We start from the raw sequence: 18,283 nt of genomic DNA, 5'->3' as shown, positions 1-18,283 counted from the left end.
CCCCCCCCTTTATAAAAAAAAAAAAAAACAGCGGGCTCCCCCAAAGTCCACGGTATAGTTCGAACACTGGTTATACCCCTAGTGACTACAGTGACTATTTCATTTAATGACAACCATAATGACATAAAGTGAGTTATTAATAAGTATTACAACCTCAACCGCCTGTAAAATCTTATTTACACAAGGAGGAAATATGCATCTGAATGGTAGCGGTAAATAATTGACATGACTTTCTCTCATTCATATCACAACTACAAATTTTTGGATACCCAATTCAATATATGTGACCCTGGAGCACAAAAGCAGTCTTAAGTCGCTGGGGTATATTTGTAGCAATAGCCAACAATACATTGTATGTGTGAGTGAGTGTGTGTGTGTGTGTGTGTGTGAGAGAGTGTGTGTGAGAGAGTGTGTGTGTGTGTTTGTGTGTGTGTGTGTATGTGAGTGTGTGTAAGTGTGTGTGTGTGTTACAGTGCAGTCCCTGAATGATGACGCAGTTTGTGCGGTTTCATCTGAAATAGTGACGATCTGAATCAGAGCACACATACATGTTTTCCATATTCTTCATATTCCTCAGCGTTTGATCTGAGTGACATGTTCTTCTCTCTCATGTCATCTGAACTTAAAGCACATCTGGATGGGATTCAAGCTCTAGAAACTGAACAAAACCTGAATTAACTCTCTGGTATTGTTTATTTGGGAGTCACACTGGTGTTGTTCGAGGCCATAATCATGCAATAACTTTATTTTTGTGAAACGAATACACTACATTTCATTTCACAAAAATATTTCATGTTATTAATTAATATTTGTATCTAAATTATGGACTATTTTTGGTATAAAATGTAAAAAAATATATTAAAAAATAATTTTATATAATTGTTCAATTAATGCAGTATTTAAGTTAAAAATAGATCAAAAGTATTTAAAATCCATTGAATTGAGGCAGATTTGTTCCACCTTGTGGAAAAAATAAAGAAAATCACCTGTAATACCATGGTGTGGCCATTAGATGGCTGTATAGCTTTAAAGATGATTTTCTCAATATTTAGATTTTTTTGCACCCTCAGATTCCAGATTTTCAAATATTGTCCTATCATAACAAACCATACATCAATGGAAAGCTTATTTATTCAGCTTTCGGATGATGTATAAATCTCAATTTCGAAAAATTTACCCTTATGACTGGTTTTGTTCTCCAGGGTCACAAATATAGCTCAAATCACATCCGCTGATGCGATGCTCCTGCTTTGATCTGACACGCTAATCATGCTTCAACGTCAACAACCTCGTTTCTTACCGTGCAGTGAAAAAATATGCTTGTGCTGTGAATCAGGCAGTGAATGTGCTCGTTCTGAACAGAAACACCAGTCATGTGTCCTATCGAGACAATCCAGCACAGACTGCGTGACTGTTAGTGTGTGTGTGTGTGTGTGTGTGTGATTGTACGTCGCATGTGCGTTAGCTCCTGGTTTGCGCTCAGTTCGTGTCTGATGAGTGAGGTAGCAAAGGCAGGGCAGCTTCGCTGGGGTCCGAGTCGCTCGAGCTCAACAGCGCCTCCATCTGCTTCTCTAGCAGCAGCTGGCTGCTCTTGTCTGCGCAGTCGTCTGTGAACTGCAGGTAGGGCGTGTTCTTCAGAGCGTCGGGCAGACAGGGCACCAGGTGCAGCGCTCCGCCGGGCGTCACGCCCTTCACACAGGTGTAGAAGTCCTGTGGCGGCGTGAGGGCGGGGTTTAGAATCATGCTGTAGTCCATGCCTGGGACGCACGTGAGCTCCGGGTGGGCGGGGCCAGGGTTTGAAGGAGGCGGGGCTCCTTCGCAATAAGGGGAGGGGCCATTGTTTGAAGGAGGCGGTAGTTACTGAGCAGTGTTTTCAGGTATAACCGCTTAAGTTTTTGTCACCTCCTTCATTGCTGTGCATTGTGGCTGATTTGTAGATTGCACACACAAAAACATCTCTGTATTTTTGCCTATTTCCCATTCATTTCCAATGGTGGTCATTTCTGACCGTGAACAACACGAGTGGGACTACTAAACTTACTGCTAGTTTTAACACGAAATAAACATGAATGAACATCTCACGCCGCATGTAATCACTCAATCAGTGTTTCAACTGAGGAAAGATGTCAAAACAAATTGTCACGTAGCATTTCATTTACCTCAGGCAGTCATCAGTGTCTACAGCTCGTTAGTTCGCTAGAGAAACGAAGTCTAGAGAAGAGCATTTCACGAAATATTACACTATATACTCATTATATTTTACTTTACCTGTTAATGATGTCTTAATTAGTGTGTTTAAATAAATCTGTTATGAAACACGTTATGACAGCCACTGAGTAAATGAATATATTTCAACAACAAATAGAAATGTAGAAGCTCATTTAAAACCTGCATTATGTGCAATTTACATGTTTGCATACAATTTTTAAGTTGAGTGTTGATTATTATAGCTAAAAATAAATAGTAATTCAATTTAAGTTTGGGCTCTGTTGTTAATTGTAACCTTATAGTAATGTAAAAGGGCTCCCTATAATTAGAGCAGGTGGGCGGGGCCAGGGTTTGAAGGAGGCGGGGCTCCTTCGCAATAAGGGGAGGGGCCATTGTTTGAAGGAGGCGGAGCTCCCTCACTGTAGGGGGCGGGGTCAGGGTTTGAAGCAGGCGTGGCTCCCTCGCAGTAGGGGGCGGGGCCACGGCAGTAGGGCGCTGGACTGCAGCTCGTCTGCGCAGGTGGTTGTCTGTCGGCGATCGGTGTGTCCTCGCGTTTATACGGCGTCGCAGCCGGACATGGGTCCACGCTCACCTGGTAACACATCTCTATGCTGTACTGTGGCGACTTATAACCGTGAAAGCTGGAGAAATGACGATTGATCTCGTCAATCTTCCCCTTCTGGAGGAACAAGAAAGGACAGAAGGTAAAGCAGGTGATCTAAACACTACTAATAACTCAAATGGGTGTGTGATGTGTGACGGACTCTCAGACCTTCAGCAGAACCGGTTCAATCCCTCGGATGCGCGGCTTGGGAATCGGTGGCAGGAGGAACGATTTAATTCTGCAGGAGGAACATAAGCAGAGAAAGAAGTCAATGACAGCTAGTTATAATTACTATAACCTAACCCTAACCCACACACTAACCCTTACAGAAAACAATTCAAAAGTACTTATTTACTTTGTTTTTACAAATGAGGCCAACCCCGAAAGGAGGTTTGCTCAGATTTAACTCACTTCAAAATATGCAAGTACACATTGGTTTTGGTCTTTTCGTGGGGTTTTGCGATAGACTGCTATGAACCCTTTTCACAAGACTGTGATGATGCGTTTCAACGGTCATCAGCATCGTAAATCCTCAGGTTTTTTATAAAAAAACTAGTGGTGTTTCTAATGCAGCGTCTATGAAAGGGATTTAACCTCGTTCTCTCTTCTGACCGCCGTTATCAGTCTCGCTCAATTTTTTCCCTTTTTTTGAAAGTCGTGAAAACACTATCGTGGAGTTTTTCTTTTGTTATTTGAGCAAATGGGAATACTCATTATATTTTACTTTACCTGTTAATGATGTCTTAATTAGTGTGTTTAAATAAATCTGTTATGAAACACGTTATGACAGCCACTGAGTAAATGAATATATTTCAACAACAAATAGAAATGTAGAAGCTCATTTAAAACCTGCATTATGTGCAATTTACATGTTTGCATACAATTTTTAAGTTGAGTGTTGATTATTATAGCTAAAAATAAATAGTAATTCAATTTAAGTTTGGGCTCTGTTGTTAATTGTAACCTTATAGTAATGTAAAAGGGCTCCCTATAATTAGAGCATAAGCTGAGGTAGATTTTTATCCCTAAGAAAATTTTAATTATAACTGAATTTGAAAGAGCAATTTGTTCAGTAAAGCACTGTTTAGTAAAAAAAGAAGAAGAAGAAAAAAGCTATTTTATGTTTAGTTTTTTCCGCCTGCTGTATCGAAACCATGACGCTAAAACCGAGGTACGTATCGAACCGTCATGATTGTATACCGTTATACCCAGGGTGCGAACTACGGGGGAGCTAGGGGGAGCTCGGCTCCCCTTAATAAGACATGGGCTCCCCTGAAAACGGGATTTGTGAAATTTTGGGGGGTCTCAAAAAATATTGACAATGTGTTATTTTGACGTGCAACACACACTAACCCTTACAGAAAACAATTCAAAAGTACTTATTTACTTTGTTTTTACAAATGAGGCCAACCCCGAAAGGAGGTTTGCTCAGATTTAACTCACTTCAAAATATGCAAGTACACATTGGTTTTGGTCTTTTCGTGGGGTTTTGCGATAGACTGCTATGAACCCTTTTCACAAGACTGTGATGATGCGTTTCAACGGTCATCAGCATCGTAAATCCTCAGGTTTTTTATAAAAAAACTAGTGGTGTTTCTAATGCAGCGTCTATGAAAGGGATTTAACCTCGTTCTCTCTTCTGACCGCCGTTATCAGTCTCGCTCAATTTTTTCCCTTTTTTTGAAAGTCGTGAAAACACTATCGTGGAGTTTTTCTTTTGTTATTTGAGCAAATGGGAATGCAGAAAATATATTTGTGGTACTGTCCCATTCACTGCTCTTCAAGTTTACCTAACTATGACGACTTCTGCTGCTGAGAAACCTGAGAAATGTGAAAAAGGTCTATTGTTTTCATACTGACCTAACAGCATTCTCTGTCTCCTGAACTCTTAGCCTCACAGAGTTTCTTTCATACATATGGGTTTTTCTTAATAATGCATTTGGGTTTGTTTTATGTGTTTCTCAAAGCTAAGCATGCTACCAGAATTTGACAGATTTTCACTCAAAGTAAGAGAAAATTTGAAGGATGTCTGCAGATTCGTGACACTTCGTGACTGAACTGAACATCTGATCGAGACTCTGGATCCATGTGACCCAATGATGCAGATCTACAGATCCATCCGTGTAATTCATGTCGACAGTCCGTCGATACAGAGACCAGAACTCACTGACCTCTTGCCTCGCGGGGCGATCCCCAAACCCACGATGAGGAAGACCATGATGGCGATGCTGGTCACGAGGATCAAGGCCAACATCCGATCTGCGAGACAGACAGAGCGACATTTAGAGCTGCGACTATCAGTCGTGACAGACGAGTCCTGTGTGTGTGTGTGTGTGTGTGTGTGAGTGTGTGCGTGTGCGTGTGTGTGCGTGTGTGAGTGTGTGCGCGTGTGCGAGTGCGTGTGTGCGAGTGCGTGTGTGCGAGTGCGTGTTCTGCAACATGAAATTAGAGTTATTTGGAGAATAAGCCCTCTTAAATGTCCCTATACGTACTTGTGTGTGTGTGTGTGTGGGTGTGTGTGCGTGTGTGTGCGTGTGTGTGTGAGTGTGTGTGTGTGTGTGTGTACCGGACAGAGGTCTGCTGATGATGCTGATGTTGATGGACTCGCTCCATGTGCTCCAGTGTTTGCTGTTGGTGGAGCGGCAGCGCACCATGAACTCATACTTTCCCACCGGCAGATCCAACAACTCCACATGAGGCTCTCGCAAACGCTCTTTTACCTGCAGACACCAACAACACACTTCACCCACAAGCCCTCAAGCATAAATGTCTAAATGTCTTACAGTTTTTTTCAGCTGCTTACATTTTCAAAACGTTGCACTGCATTCAAAATATCAGACACATCTCAAAAGAAAACATTTGTGTTACGTTGCAAACACCTTTGCCATAATATTATATTTTTGGATATATCATATACACACAGTTATTCAAAACCTAAAGCTCTTCTTTCATAAGCTCCTGTGTACATTATCAGTTGAAAAAAACTGTAATTTCTGTTCTACAGTTATCGTAATGAAAACGGAGGCACTGTAAGCAGACTGGTGTCGTACCCTCCAGTTGTCCGGCTGAGCGAGGTGTCTGTAGCGCAGCTCGTAGACGAGCGTGATCCATCCCTCACGCACCTGAGACTCAATCGGATTCAGCCAGGACAGCAGAATACTGCAGCCCGATTCCCCCACGCTCTCGTTCAGCATGACGTACGACAGGTTAAAGGGCGGGTCGATCTCCACTGGGGACGAAGCACATGAGACTCGTTAACAGACATGATGAAACATCAGCACTCCAGCAAACCTCAGGAGAGTTCATTAAGACAAGCTGAACATTTATAATCGCGTCGTTGAGGCATTAAGAACCATTTTCGGTTCGCAAAGATCCTTTCAGTGGTCAGTTCTTAAAATAACCTTTTTTTCAATGTGTTTAATAGTCTAAAGAACATTTTTCCACTGTTATCTTTTTCAGTTCTTTTAGGAACTGTTCAATGAAAGGTTCTTTGGGGAACCAAAAATGGTTCTCTGTTGCATCGCTTCGATTGCTCCTTTTGGGACCTTTATTTTTAAGAGTGTAAACAATTTTGTATTCAATGGAATAGGGCTGGGGGAAATAAATCGATGCATTGCGAATCGAGAAATGATTCGATTCTGAGATTTTTAGAATGCATCGCGATTTTCTCTGGAATCGATTCTGAGCTTAGTTTTGAACAGTAGATGGCGCTGCATGCTTCAGAAACAGACTCTGCTTGTTTCCAAATCCTTACTCACACTTGAACCTAAAATAATCCTTCATAAAGTTCGAAAAGGTTGAAGTGAATTACAAGGGTGTTCACAGTGGGCTGTGTTTACATTAATGTGGCGTCATAAAAGCATTCTGAGCCGAGGTGCTCTTCAGCGCACTTCTTCGTGAGTATTTGAGTCTGCGGTTAAAAATTAGATCAGAGCACCATCTGCTTTTAAAAACTAAGCTCAGAAACGATCCCAGAGATAATCGTGATGCATTCGGAAAATCTGAGTATTATTAGTAGACTCTCTGCTTAATGTCTTCTAACACTTTATTTTGATGGGTCCACAACATACTGACTATAAGAAACTTTGCAAGTATATGTCAACTTATTCTACTAATCTTAAACTTAACCTAACAGTCTACTCTGAGAGTTAATAGACATGTAGCAGCAAATTAATGAGAATTAGTTGACATGTAGTTGCAAAGTTATTATAGTTAGTAGAATGTCTAAAGTGGAGTATCAAAATAAAGTGTAACCCTTTATTTTAAGAGTGTATGGATGTTGAAAAGGCTCTTTATGGAAACGGCGATGCCAAAAAAGAAGTGTAGGGCGAGATAAACACGCAGACTCTTTGGGATATCGCAATAAGAAAACTGCATGTATGCTAGGTTGAGAAAGATAAATAAATGTCTGTGCCGAGCTCATTGGATGAAACTGGAGAACTGCAGTCAGAAGAGTTGATACTAATACTAATATTTCCTATGTCAGCTGTGTCTTCAGTGTAATGCATCACCTATATCAGCCACGTCCACGCAGTGTTTGCGGGAGGCGATGGGTCCGGCGCGTGTGTGCGCCGTCACGTTCATGCAGTACATCTCCCAGACCTGAGTGTGTCTGGCATCGAAGAAGCAGCTGTTGATGCCGCCGCTCACGTAATCGGGACACTCCTGAGGAGCGCGCTCACTGCGGGGCGACATGACCACTGTTCATTTCATCATCTGATCACCAGCAGCATTTACACTCTACAGATACACTAGATCAGTGTTGTTTCTGTAAAGTGTGTTTCACTCATGTCTCACCCCGTGGTGTACTGGAGCGTGTAGGTGACGTTGTCCTGATTCGCGATCGGACGCCACCAGCAGGTGAAGATCTCCATGTTGGGCGAGCGGCAGCGGTAAATATACGGCCTTGTTCCATCTGCAATGTAAGAAACAATGACTTACGATCTCAATGAAGATGTTTATTGACAAAGTACATTCTCAAACCTTTTTTTAAAGTCAAGGCACATTCAGCTTTAATGATTACTCTATTAGCGTCCGCAGCAATACGCAATAATGTTCTGATTATTATAAGTGCATGCTGCAGTTTTATTGTTGACTTGATTGCACAGATGCTATTTGAACTGATCTGAGCTGATGATGACATCACTGAATCAACGATGAACTGACTTTAACTGGAAAACTGACAGCAGAATTTAATTTTCTTTGCATTATCGACACACTGTTTTCCTGTTTAACACTGTAAAGCTACTTTGACACAATCTGTAGTGTATAAAGCACTATAGAAATATAGCTGAGTTGACTTAAAGGGAAAGAGCTTACACTATGCAAACTAGGTGTACCACAAGGTTCAATATTGGGTCCGTTGCTTTTTTGTTTCTATATAAATGATTTACCTGAAAGTTGCAAGGAGGTTGAATGGCTTGAGGGTGAGTGAATCATGGGCTAATTTTCATTTTTGGGTGGACTATCCCTTTAATGTAAATTGAGCATTTGCTCAGGATCTGATCACCCTGAATGGTGCAGAAACAACTCAAGTGTTGACCTGGATCTTGTCTGTAATAAATCAAGCTCTTTGGGTTGATTGATTGCTCTACTGGAAGCAGATAAGAGTTTTATGGCAGGTGTTGTAATTTCGAACTGCAACATCAAATGTGAACATAATAAAACTTTATGAGGAAGAACAACATATTGTGGGCAATGAAGACAATCAGTTGTGTTCTTGATTGGTCAATCCAGTGATCCAATAACAGCACCCCTGACAGTAGCGCTAGTCAATCATTAGCGTAGCACAGAATACACATCCTTCTCGCCTTCATGCTATTGGATGCTGGTAGTGGGCGGAGCAGATCTGAATGTGAGTTTGATTGACAGTCACATTCAAATATTCTCCCTGAACATGAAACACCAAAAGATTCACTGCTCTAATCGGATGGAGCGCGTGCTCATCTACGGATACCGACTCGCTTATTATATAGTCGCATGTTTATTTGCTAAGAGCAAAACTCACACAAAACACTCCATTATGCAGGTTTCTCTGCCCGTTTGAGATTATGACATGTGGGCTAATGCTAGCAACTATGCTAATCTGATTTAGCCGCTACGCATTCCTACAAAACACAGAGACACAGAGCGCGTTGTGAGCGAGTAATAAACACAGCAATGAGCGGTTAAAACCGGCTTAAAAGTTCAGCAGAGTTTGTAGAGTTCATACAGAATCATTCGAGAGGCTGCTTGACTGGTGATTTTAGATCAGTCAGTTTTTACACTGAGTTATTAAAGAAGGTAATGCAAAAACATTAAAATACTGCAACACTGAATACATAATGCAAAACCAATAACTCAGAATATAAATCTCAGTTCACACTGCTTTTAAAAGCCAGCAAGACTGAACATGAACACTGACACACATTCACACACACTCTCTCACACACAGTTTTATGAAGTAGAGTAAACTGAATTGACTGGATCTCCAGTGATGGAGCCTCATGATTGCACAGATTACTCATGCAGCACTGATCTCGGGTCAGCGGTCGCTCACACCAGAGGATCTAGCACACGTCCATCAGTGAATCTTTATGTTTGATAGCCCTTCCTGATAGGTCTCCATGGTGACCCGTCTTCCTCTGAGACGACCTCGTGACCTTTCACACGGCAAACGCGTTATGAATCATCCTGCGATTTCACAGATTTCACGAGACCATCATGTCACACAAACAGCAGAAGAACACAAGCAACATCTCCGTCTGAACTGCATTTCATCACAGCCTTCAAATCACAGACAAGTTTGAGCAAAACTCTGATAATTGATGCTCTTTGTGCCAAGACTTGATTCTGGCATCACTTCAGACGCAAACTGAGTCTGTTTATGGAGTTCATGTTTCTGAGAGGTTGATTACATATGGTGGTCAGCGTTGCCCTGGGCAACCGGTTTTTTTTTTTTTTTTGTCTTGTTTTCCAATACAAATATCTGCCAGCGGGCTCAGAACAATCTATGTAATTAAAAGGGAAAACAAGTTTTCATTCCCCACTGACAGATATTGTTATTCTTCGTACTGTTTTGTGTTCAATCTCTGGATGGACTCAATGTGCCATAAACCTGCTCCAGCGGGTGAGTTAAGGACTCCAGTTCTGTGCTTGTTTGCTTTACCTGAAACAACCTGTCATCACACGGTGACGTCACGTGAAACATAAACCGGAGGAAAACTCGAAACCAGAGCGGATGGAGTCCCGGGAAATATGATGCTTCCAGCAATTTCATTGTCAGAGTCACAAAAGAATGAAAACAGGTTTGTGGAGAATTACTAAAAAAATATTTTTAAAAATCTAAAGCTGTTAACTAATTGATTTAGATTGCATTTCAGAGCTAATGTGAAGTCAATCAGTGTCACAAATCCATGCCGGAGAGAACGCACAGAATCAGCTCCTGGAATAATCTCAAACCAGATCCATGAACAAACACGATCCTCCAGACGATCACATGATCTAAATCAACTCTGATGCGTGCTTTCAGATTCGGTTTGCATTTCTTCACCATTCCACTCGATCCCAAACTGGAAAAACCAGGCATTCCTCTGAAAAGCAAACAGCTGCCTCAGGAACTCATCTCTAACGAACCCATCTGAACTGTCTAAACCAATTAACAGCATCTTCCCATCGGCGCTCGTCTGGAACACGACTTGGGCTTTTCTGCCTCGTGCGCATCAGAATGTATAATTCAAGATCGAAGGCTTTTTATTATTATTATTATTATTATTATGATGATGATGATGGAATGTTCAGATGAGCCAAGACTATTCAAACTCCAACTGTCAAAATTCAAAGTTAAACTCCCAGAATCCCTTGCGACTCAATCAAGCTTCCACTCTAATATTTCTAATCTATCTATCTATCTTAGCGACATGCTAATCATGTTAGAAACATACCAACAACATGCTAGTGACATGCTAATCATGCTAAAAACATGCTAGTGACATGCTAGCAACATGGTAGTAGCATGCTAATCATGCTAGAAACATGATAGTAACATGCTAATCATGCTAGAAACATGCTAGTGACATGCTAATCATGCTAGAAAGATGCTAGTAACTTGCTAATCATGCTAGCGACATGCTAGTAGCATGCTAACCATGCTAGAAACAGACTAGCAACATGCTAGTAACGTGCTAATCATGCTAGTGACATGCTAGTCACTTGCTAATCATGTTAGCAACATGCTAGTAGCATGCTAATCATGCTAGCGACATGCTAGTCACTTGTTAGTCATGCTAGCAACATGCTACAAACATGCTAGCGTCATGCTAGTAACTTGCTAATCATGCCAGCAATATGCTAGTAGTAAAACATGCTAATCATGCTAGAATCATGTTATCAACATCTATCTAATCTATCTAAATTTTCAAACTTCAGGCTTTTAGAACTGCTTTAAACTTTCAGGCTAGGCTTTCTCACGCCAACCTAAAGTTTGTCTTGACAAACTTTTTTATCTAGTTTAAGATATGCTGCTGCCTACAGTGAGTTCTTCACATCAGCATAATGCTGGTGAAAACACAACACCATATCTGAACAAACAGCTCACATGACACACGTAATCAGACTGTGATTTATAGATTTCTCCATCACACAGCAGATTTACAGCACTGCTGATGATAGCGAGCAGTAATAAAGTTCATCCACAGAGACTCGGTGACGCTGCAAAGCTGCTTCACTCACTGCATTTTCTGAATAAAGCGTCTCGTTAAAACAGAATCCGGCGGCGCTGACTCAGAAACAGTGGGAATGATGGTAAATTTACAACTGAATCACACTGGAGGACTGCTGCTGTGAATACACTGGTGCACAGGTTGATACCGCGGTAATTCTTATGTGACTGCACAGATTGGGCTCATTTTCGATTATCCAGGATTTCCTCAGCTGCTGAAGACATGCGTGTGTTATGGAGACTAATTAGATCTGTTTGAACTAGATTTCCCCCTCGTGTCGTTGCATAAGCTGCACGTTTCTGATTCATCTGTTTATATATTTACAGTCAAACCAAAAATTATTCATACACCACATATAACTTTTGATATTTTTTTACTAGACACTATAGTTAATTTATGTCAAAATAAAGTAAACTGTGACCGGTAACACATTTTATTTTAGGGTCTCTTAACTAGTTGCTTATTAGCATGCATATTACTAGAATATTAGCCATTTATTAGTAATTATCGCTTCTGAGTGCAAACAATGCTGATTACGTTGATTATATTCTGGGGAAAGCGCGCACATGCATCTTGGTACTCTCCAAAGCTGAATTTTTGGTTGATTGTAATCCAGTACATACCTTTCTATCAAAGTTATCTGACATTATCAAGATGCGTTTGTTCTGACACTCTTGAGTTCTTGTCATATTTTATTACCACTTTCTAAACTATAGTGAATAAACTGTGACAATGTCAGCAATGTTGAAGGTGTCTGAATAAATGTTGGTTTGACTGTATCCTACAATCTAGAATTAAACTGCTGGCCAGAGAACGGAGCACTATTTCCCTGTTTAATACAGTAGAGCTGCTTTGACACGATCTGCATTATAAAAAGCGCTATATAAATAATGGTGACTTGACTTGACTTGTATCTTCACTAATAATGTAAGAGATGCACAGCATAAAGAAGAAGTCGCTCTTGCAGGATGTGCGCGCCTCAGATAACTCGTATTTTGCAGTATTGATCATCTCGATCATGTGTTTAGTGTACTGATCTTCACTCACCGTCCTGCAGGCTTGCGGCAGTGTTTGTGGACGACTGCAGCGCTGCAGTGACCAGCGTCCAGAGGAGCGTCAGGAGCAGAAAGCACAGCATCACGCGTCTGCAACACACACACACACACACACACACACACACACTGCAGGTTACAACTATTCAGTTCACATTTACTTATAGCTACAGTTGCGTTGCTGGGTTTTAAAGCAGGTTTGATTTTTTTTCTTATCAGTCTGTATTTACAGCAATTTCACTGTACACTCGGTTCAAATATGGATGAGTTGCTGCATGTAGATGCGTGAGATCATTACCATGCTGCTTTTGTGGGAAGGGGTGTTGGTTAACTCCCTTGTTTCCTTTCTATAGGTTTTTAGCATTCTAAAAGCTCTTTACTCAGTGTATTCTGTACCGTAATGCATTGTAAGTTGCTTCAGAGGCGCAAGGTATTGCAAGTATTTCATACAACAATAATAAAACAGAGTGTTTTTACATAGAAAAATAAATTTACTTTTGGTACTTAGGTACTTTTAAACGCAAGTACTTCTGTACTTTTAGCTACTTAAGGAAAAATCTGTCTTTACAACTTTGACTTGTAATGGAGTAATATTTTACCAGCAGTATCTGTACTTTCACTCAAGTAATGGAATTGTGTTCTTTGTCCACCATTGCATACACAGAAAACAAAACAAAAACAACATGGTTAAAAATGGCCATTTATAAAGCGGATAGTTCCGGTGCTTGATTCTGATTGGCTGAGCCGCGTTCGAAGCTGTTGTAAATGACTCTACAAAGTAACACACACCTTTGTTTACGTTTGTCTGTTGCTCGGCAACCACTTTGTTGCAACCACAACTGTTTCTGAGGAGCTACATTGTTTGGTGGAAGAATACTGTTTTTATTAATATCATTACACTTTATTTGCTCTGTTTTATTTTGTGAAACCTTACTACGTATATGGAATAACCGTTTTATAAAAGCAATAAGCCCCGTGAAGCCGTGGTTTACAGTGAATTTATAACAGCTATAACTCCGCTTCGCGTTGTACCTAACAACACCCCTTAGCTGTTATAAATTCACTGTAAATCATGGCTTCTTGGGGCTTATTGCTTTAATATACTTTTCACAATAAAGCTTTACAGAGAGTGCATGTTTCTACATTACAATCCAAAGTGGAAACAAAACACAGTCTTCATCTACACTCACGCATGACGTGCACACATACATGTAACATTTAGACTGACGGTGACACACACAACATGATGATGATGTTTCAAATGTCAACTCTTTTTACACGCGTACAACTTCAGAGACGTACAGTATATGTGCAAGCCTATGATCTGTTGACAAGGGCTGATGGGAACTGGAAATACTGGAACCTTCGCCATTCAGACTCAATGTTTGTCTTTAAATGGCAGCGAAACCTCATGAGATTCAGTCAATGCCGGTTTGCTGGATGTCAAATCACACACGGCTGAAAATAAAGCGTTTGATGATGCATTTACACAATCGTTTAGCAGGTAAACCTAAACAATCAGCACTGCACAGCCATCCCAAACTGCCTTTACTTCATTATCAATGATGTTTCAATTGCATATAAAAAAAAAGGTTAAAAAGGGCACGCTGTGCGCATTAATATTCCCTCTGGCCTCTTATTCCATCTCACATAACAAAATATAATTAACACAACAGTAAAATCAAATCTGTGAACTCCATGAATTCAATATTCAATCATCCTCAACAGAGCATTTGTTACTGTATGTATGATAAAGGGATTGTTTACCCAAAAATTATGTTCTGTCATCATTTACTCGCCCTCATGTCCTTCAAACCTGCATGACTTGAAGATGTTCTGGAGAACGTTAGGAACTAAACAACATCACTGACTTTGACTGCATGCACAAACAAAGACATTGTTGGGAATATCCTGAACATCTATAAAGTCAGACAGGTTTGGAAGAGCATGATGAATGCTCAAAATCTGAATAAAAAACAGATGTGCACAAACATGCAGGCTTTCATTGACGTCAGTCACGTCCTCGTGATCATACATCAATGACATTAAAGTCATGAAGAATAAAGAGTCAATTTATGAAGCAGATAGACACACACACACACACACACACACACACACGTCTCCTCTGATGGTGAGAGTCATGAGACTGATCACAGGACTCGGCCTTCTGTCGCCTGCAGTCTCACTGAACCACATTAAACACAGTCGGTTTGAGACGATGAACACAAACATTCCTTTCTGATACAGATCATTTAAACAAGAGGAGGAAATTTGACCATTAGTTAACAATGCAATAAAATACAATACTTAAATCAATTATACAATACATTTTATTTCTATAGCACATTTAAAACAACTGACGTTGACCAAAGTGCTTTCCAGCACCATTACATACAGTCACACAAACAAAGACCTGATCCCTCTAATCAATTCTAAAAGCTCTACTAAAAAGGTACGATTTCAATCTAGACTTAAAAGCATCCACAGATGGGGAAGATTCCATAATATGCATTGGAAGAGGGTTCCGTAATCCCTGAGAAAGCCCTATCACCCTTTAATTTTAATCTCGCTTTAGGAACATGAAGAATCATCTGATTCGAAGATCTCATGTTTCTTGTATTTTGATAAGGGATCAAAAGGTCAACGATATATTTTGGGGCAATGCCATGCAATGCTTTAAAAACCCTCAACAACACCTTCAATTCAATTTTACAGGCAAACCAAGACTGGGGTAATTCTCTCTCTTCTTTGTGCGAGTCAAAATTCTGGCAGCAGCATTTTGTACTAACTGAAGACGAGATAATTGACCCTGTGAAATACCTATATATACAGAATTACAGTAATCGATGCGTGATGATACAAAGGCATGAATAATAGACTCCAGGTCCTTAAAAGAGAGAACTGATTTCAGTTTAGAATGAATTCTGAGTTGATAAAAGGCAGCCTTCACAACACTAGTAACCTGTTTATCTAAAACTAAAGCTGAATCCATTATAACACCCAAATTCTTGACATGATCTGAAACACTTATCTTCATAGAGGCCAGTCTATTTAAAATTTCCTTGGAAGCAGAAGAAGGTCCAAAGACAACACACTCAGTCCTATTAGTATTAAGGTGAAGAAAATTGCTAGCCAACCAGCCTTTTATTTCATCTAAACACTGAGCAAGTCCATTAAAGGACTGAGAGCCATTTGGATCTATTGGAATATATAACTGGGTGTCGTCTGCATATAAATGATACATATTATTATTATATTTACGAAAAATTGAGCCCAAGGGGCCCATATATAATGAAAATAAAATAGGCCCAAATATAGACCCCTGTGGCACACCACTATGTAATTTAGCTGATGTAGGACACAAATCTTCAAGGCAAACCGAGCAAGATCTATCTTTTAAATATGATTTAACATTTAACATGATTTTAACATGAACAAATAACACAGAGATGACAACAGAGGTGAATCGAGTTATGACGTTATGATGAAGAATTGTGAAGACAAACATGATCAATCAATAGCTATGTTTCCATCCACCTTTTTTTATGTGCATATCGCATAAAAAATGCCAAGATGCACATCAGTTTTAAAAAAACTTATGTGCTCACCTAAGTATAGCATACATTTTTTATCCGGTAAGAAAAAACATGTGCATAAACTACGATAGAAACACTTTTACCGAATAAATTCCTTAATGCACATAACTGGACCAACCAATGGACCGATCTCATTGCACAGCATCTGAAATGCTTGAGCAAAGTCTCGTCAAAGTGCTTCGTTATAATTAACTCCGAGAATTGCGTTCCCAAACAGCAGGCTCCGAAAATAAGATAACATGACCGCGTTTTGTCTGTGCGATCTGAAGCTCGTAATTTATTGTATACACAAATGATTATATACTGTACAGTCCTACTACAGCAAATTACATTTTTCTTCTTGATGTTTAGCGCAAGATAATCAGGAAGTTTAATGCACTGGATGAAACGGTGCTTTATTCGCAAATGTTTTATGCAATATTCCAATTTTGCGCATAAGTTTAATTCGTAACTTTGGATGGAAACATAGCTAATCACAATGTCTTGTTTAATACTGTAAAGCTGCTTTGACTCAACCTGTATTGTAAAAAGCGCTATATAAATAACGGTGACTTGACTTGACAATAAAAGCAGACACATTAATGAAGAGAGTCATTTGTCTGCTAACATTAAAGATCCCTTCAATCCCATCAGATCTCCTTCACTGCAGAAATACAGATGGTCAAAGCGGAGAAAGAAAGTTCAGGGCATTCAATATTCAGTCAGCGGCTGTAATCGCATAATTAATCTCCGCACCGTTTCCTCGAAAGACCAAAGTTTGATCTAATAATGTTACACAAAAGCAGAGTGACGACATGCATGTGTTATAAAAGCGTCTTTAATTAGTAAAGCTCTGTAATGAAAGCCGTGATTGTGCTGGAAGAAGCGGTGATCCGTGTTCATGTATGTGGACGTCTGCTGGGGCATGATGTGATTGCTAACGCTCTCTCCGCGCATGCTAGTCATTATCTGTATGAACTCAGACCTGCTCAATGATCCCAAACACACAAACACAAAGTGAAAAAGTGAAAAAACGCCTTTTCTGAAGCTCCCGCACTGAAGCTCCCGCATGCATTCGGACTAAAGCTTGTCCAATATCTGGAGGAGCTTAAGAGCTTAAAAAGAACAGCAAGAATGACCAGAGATTTACCGGCCGGCGCTACTGTCACCGGATTACACCGACATGACGGATAATCTTTATTCTCCCATCAATCCAGGGACACTATTAACCAGTACTGACACTACTAACTCAACCACTCCATCAGCATGGGCTGATAATCAATGAATGCCATTAATGACGTGAAATTTATATTTCAAATAATAAACTCACAAATCAAAGAGATTTCAGTGCATTCCAAGAACAATCTGTAGAAATACGGCTCAATATACCATTGTAAACATGAAGGATTTTTTAGATATTGATTTTCACAGGTGTTTTACCTGTATTTGTAATGATGCATTCTGCATTCATTATTTGTTTCCATCCCATCTTGTCCCATCTATATTTATATTTTCGTCTTGGGAATGCAGATGGCGGATGATTGTTCTGCGGGTTCTGGCACTAATCTGATGTCCAGATCGGGTTGCACACACTCACTGACCACCTTTATCAGGTCACTTCAGCCAACGGCCAGATGGACGTCTAGAGTCGAGCGACGACACACTCCATTAATTAGCTGCTAAATAAGCTGCTTTTGTCTGCTGAGGGTCATAATGACAAAAAACATGTCTCACACACAGACGATGGTTTCTTTTCAGACGTTTGCACTGTGGTTAGACATCTGAGCTGAATCACCTTCTTTAAACTTTGCCAGTGGCTAATTACACTGAGCATAGGAAAGGTGTAAATAGTGCTAGATAGTGTTTACAGCAAACACAAACAGCAACATGTGCTGTAGCATCTGCAAACAGAGATAAATGCTGTTCACGCAGACTGTAAACAGAAGCGATATATTATTAGCAGTACTGGAGGGAGAATATCGGAGCCGCAACTGGGCGGAGTCAGTCAGTGGGCAGGTCAGTGGGTGGGTGGAGTCAGTCAGTGGGCAGGTTAGAGAGTGGGTGGTGTAAGTCAGTGGGCAGGTCAGCGGGTGGGTGGAGTCAGTCAGTGGGCAGGTCAGCGAGTGGGTGGAGTCAGTCAGTGGG

General features: G+C 40.4%; 1 protein-coding gene across 1 annotated transcript in view; it reads right to left on the bottom strand.

Moving 5' to 3' along the window:
* Positions 1-2,533: 2,533 nt before the first annotated feature.
* The window catches only part of crfa4 (cytokine receptor family, class I receptor 4), a 26,229-nt gene continuing 10,479 nt past the window's right edge, over positions 2,534-18,283 (bottom strand). The window contains exons 2-9 of the mRNA XM_016566689.1: positions 12,559-12,656; positions 7,610-7,727; positions 7,324-7,493; positions 5,863-6,041; positions 5,379-5,532; positions 4,984-5,071; positions 2,981-3,050; positions 2,534-2,887 (exon numbers count right to left, since the gene is read on the bottom strand). Of these exons, the coding sequence (XP_016422175.1) occupies positions 2,534-2,887; positions 2,981-3,050; positions 4,984-5,071; positions 5,379-5,532; positions 5,863-6,041; positions 7,324-7,493; positions 7,610-7,727; positions 12,559-12,649 (1,224 nt within the window). The 5' untranslated portion in view covers positions 12,650-12,656. The remainder of the gene's footprint in view (positions 2,888-2,980; positions 3,051-4,983; positions 5,072-5,378; positions 5,533-5,862; positions 6,042-7,323; positions 7,494-7,609; positions 7,728-12,558; positions 12,657-18,283) is intronic.

The sequence above is a fragment of the Sinocyclocheilus rhinocerous genome, unplaced genomic scaffold (genome assembly GCF_001515625.1).
Source record: "Sinocyclocheilus rhinocerous isolate Xijiao unplaced genomic scaffold, SAMN03320098_v1.1 scaffold632, whole genome shotgun sequence".
Classification (NCBI taxonomy): domain Eukaryota; kingdom Metazoa; phylum Chordata; class Actinopteri; order Cypriniformes; family Cyprinidae; genus Sinocyclocheilus; species Sinocyclocheilus rhinocerous.
Note: the sequence above shows the minus strand (reverse complement) of the source record. Positions and strands in the feature narration are given on the sequence as shown.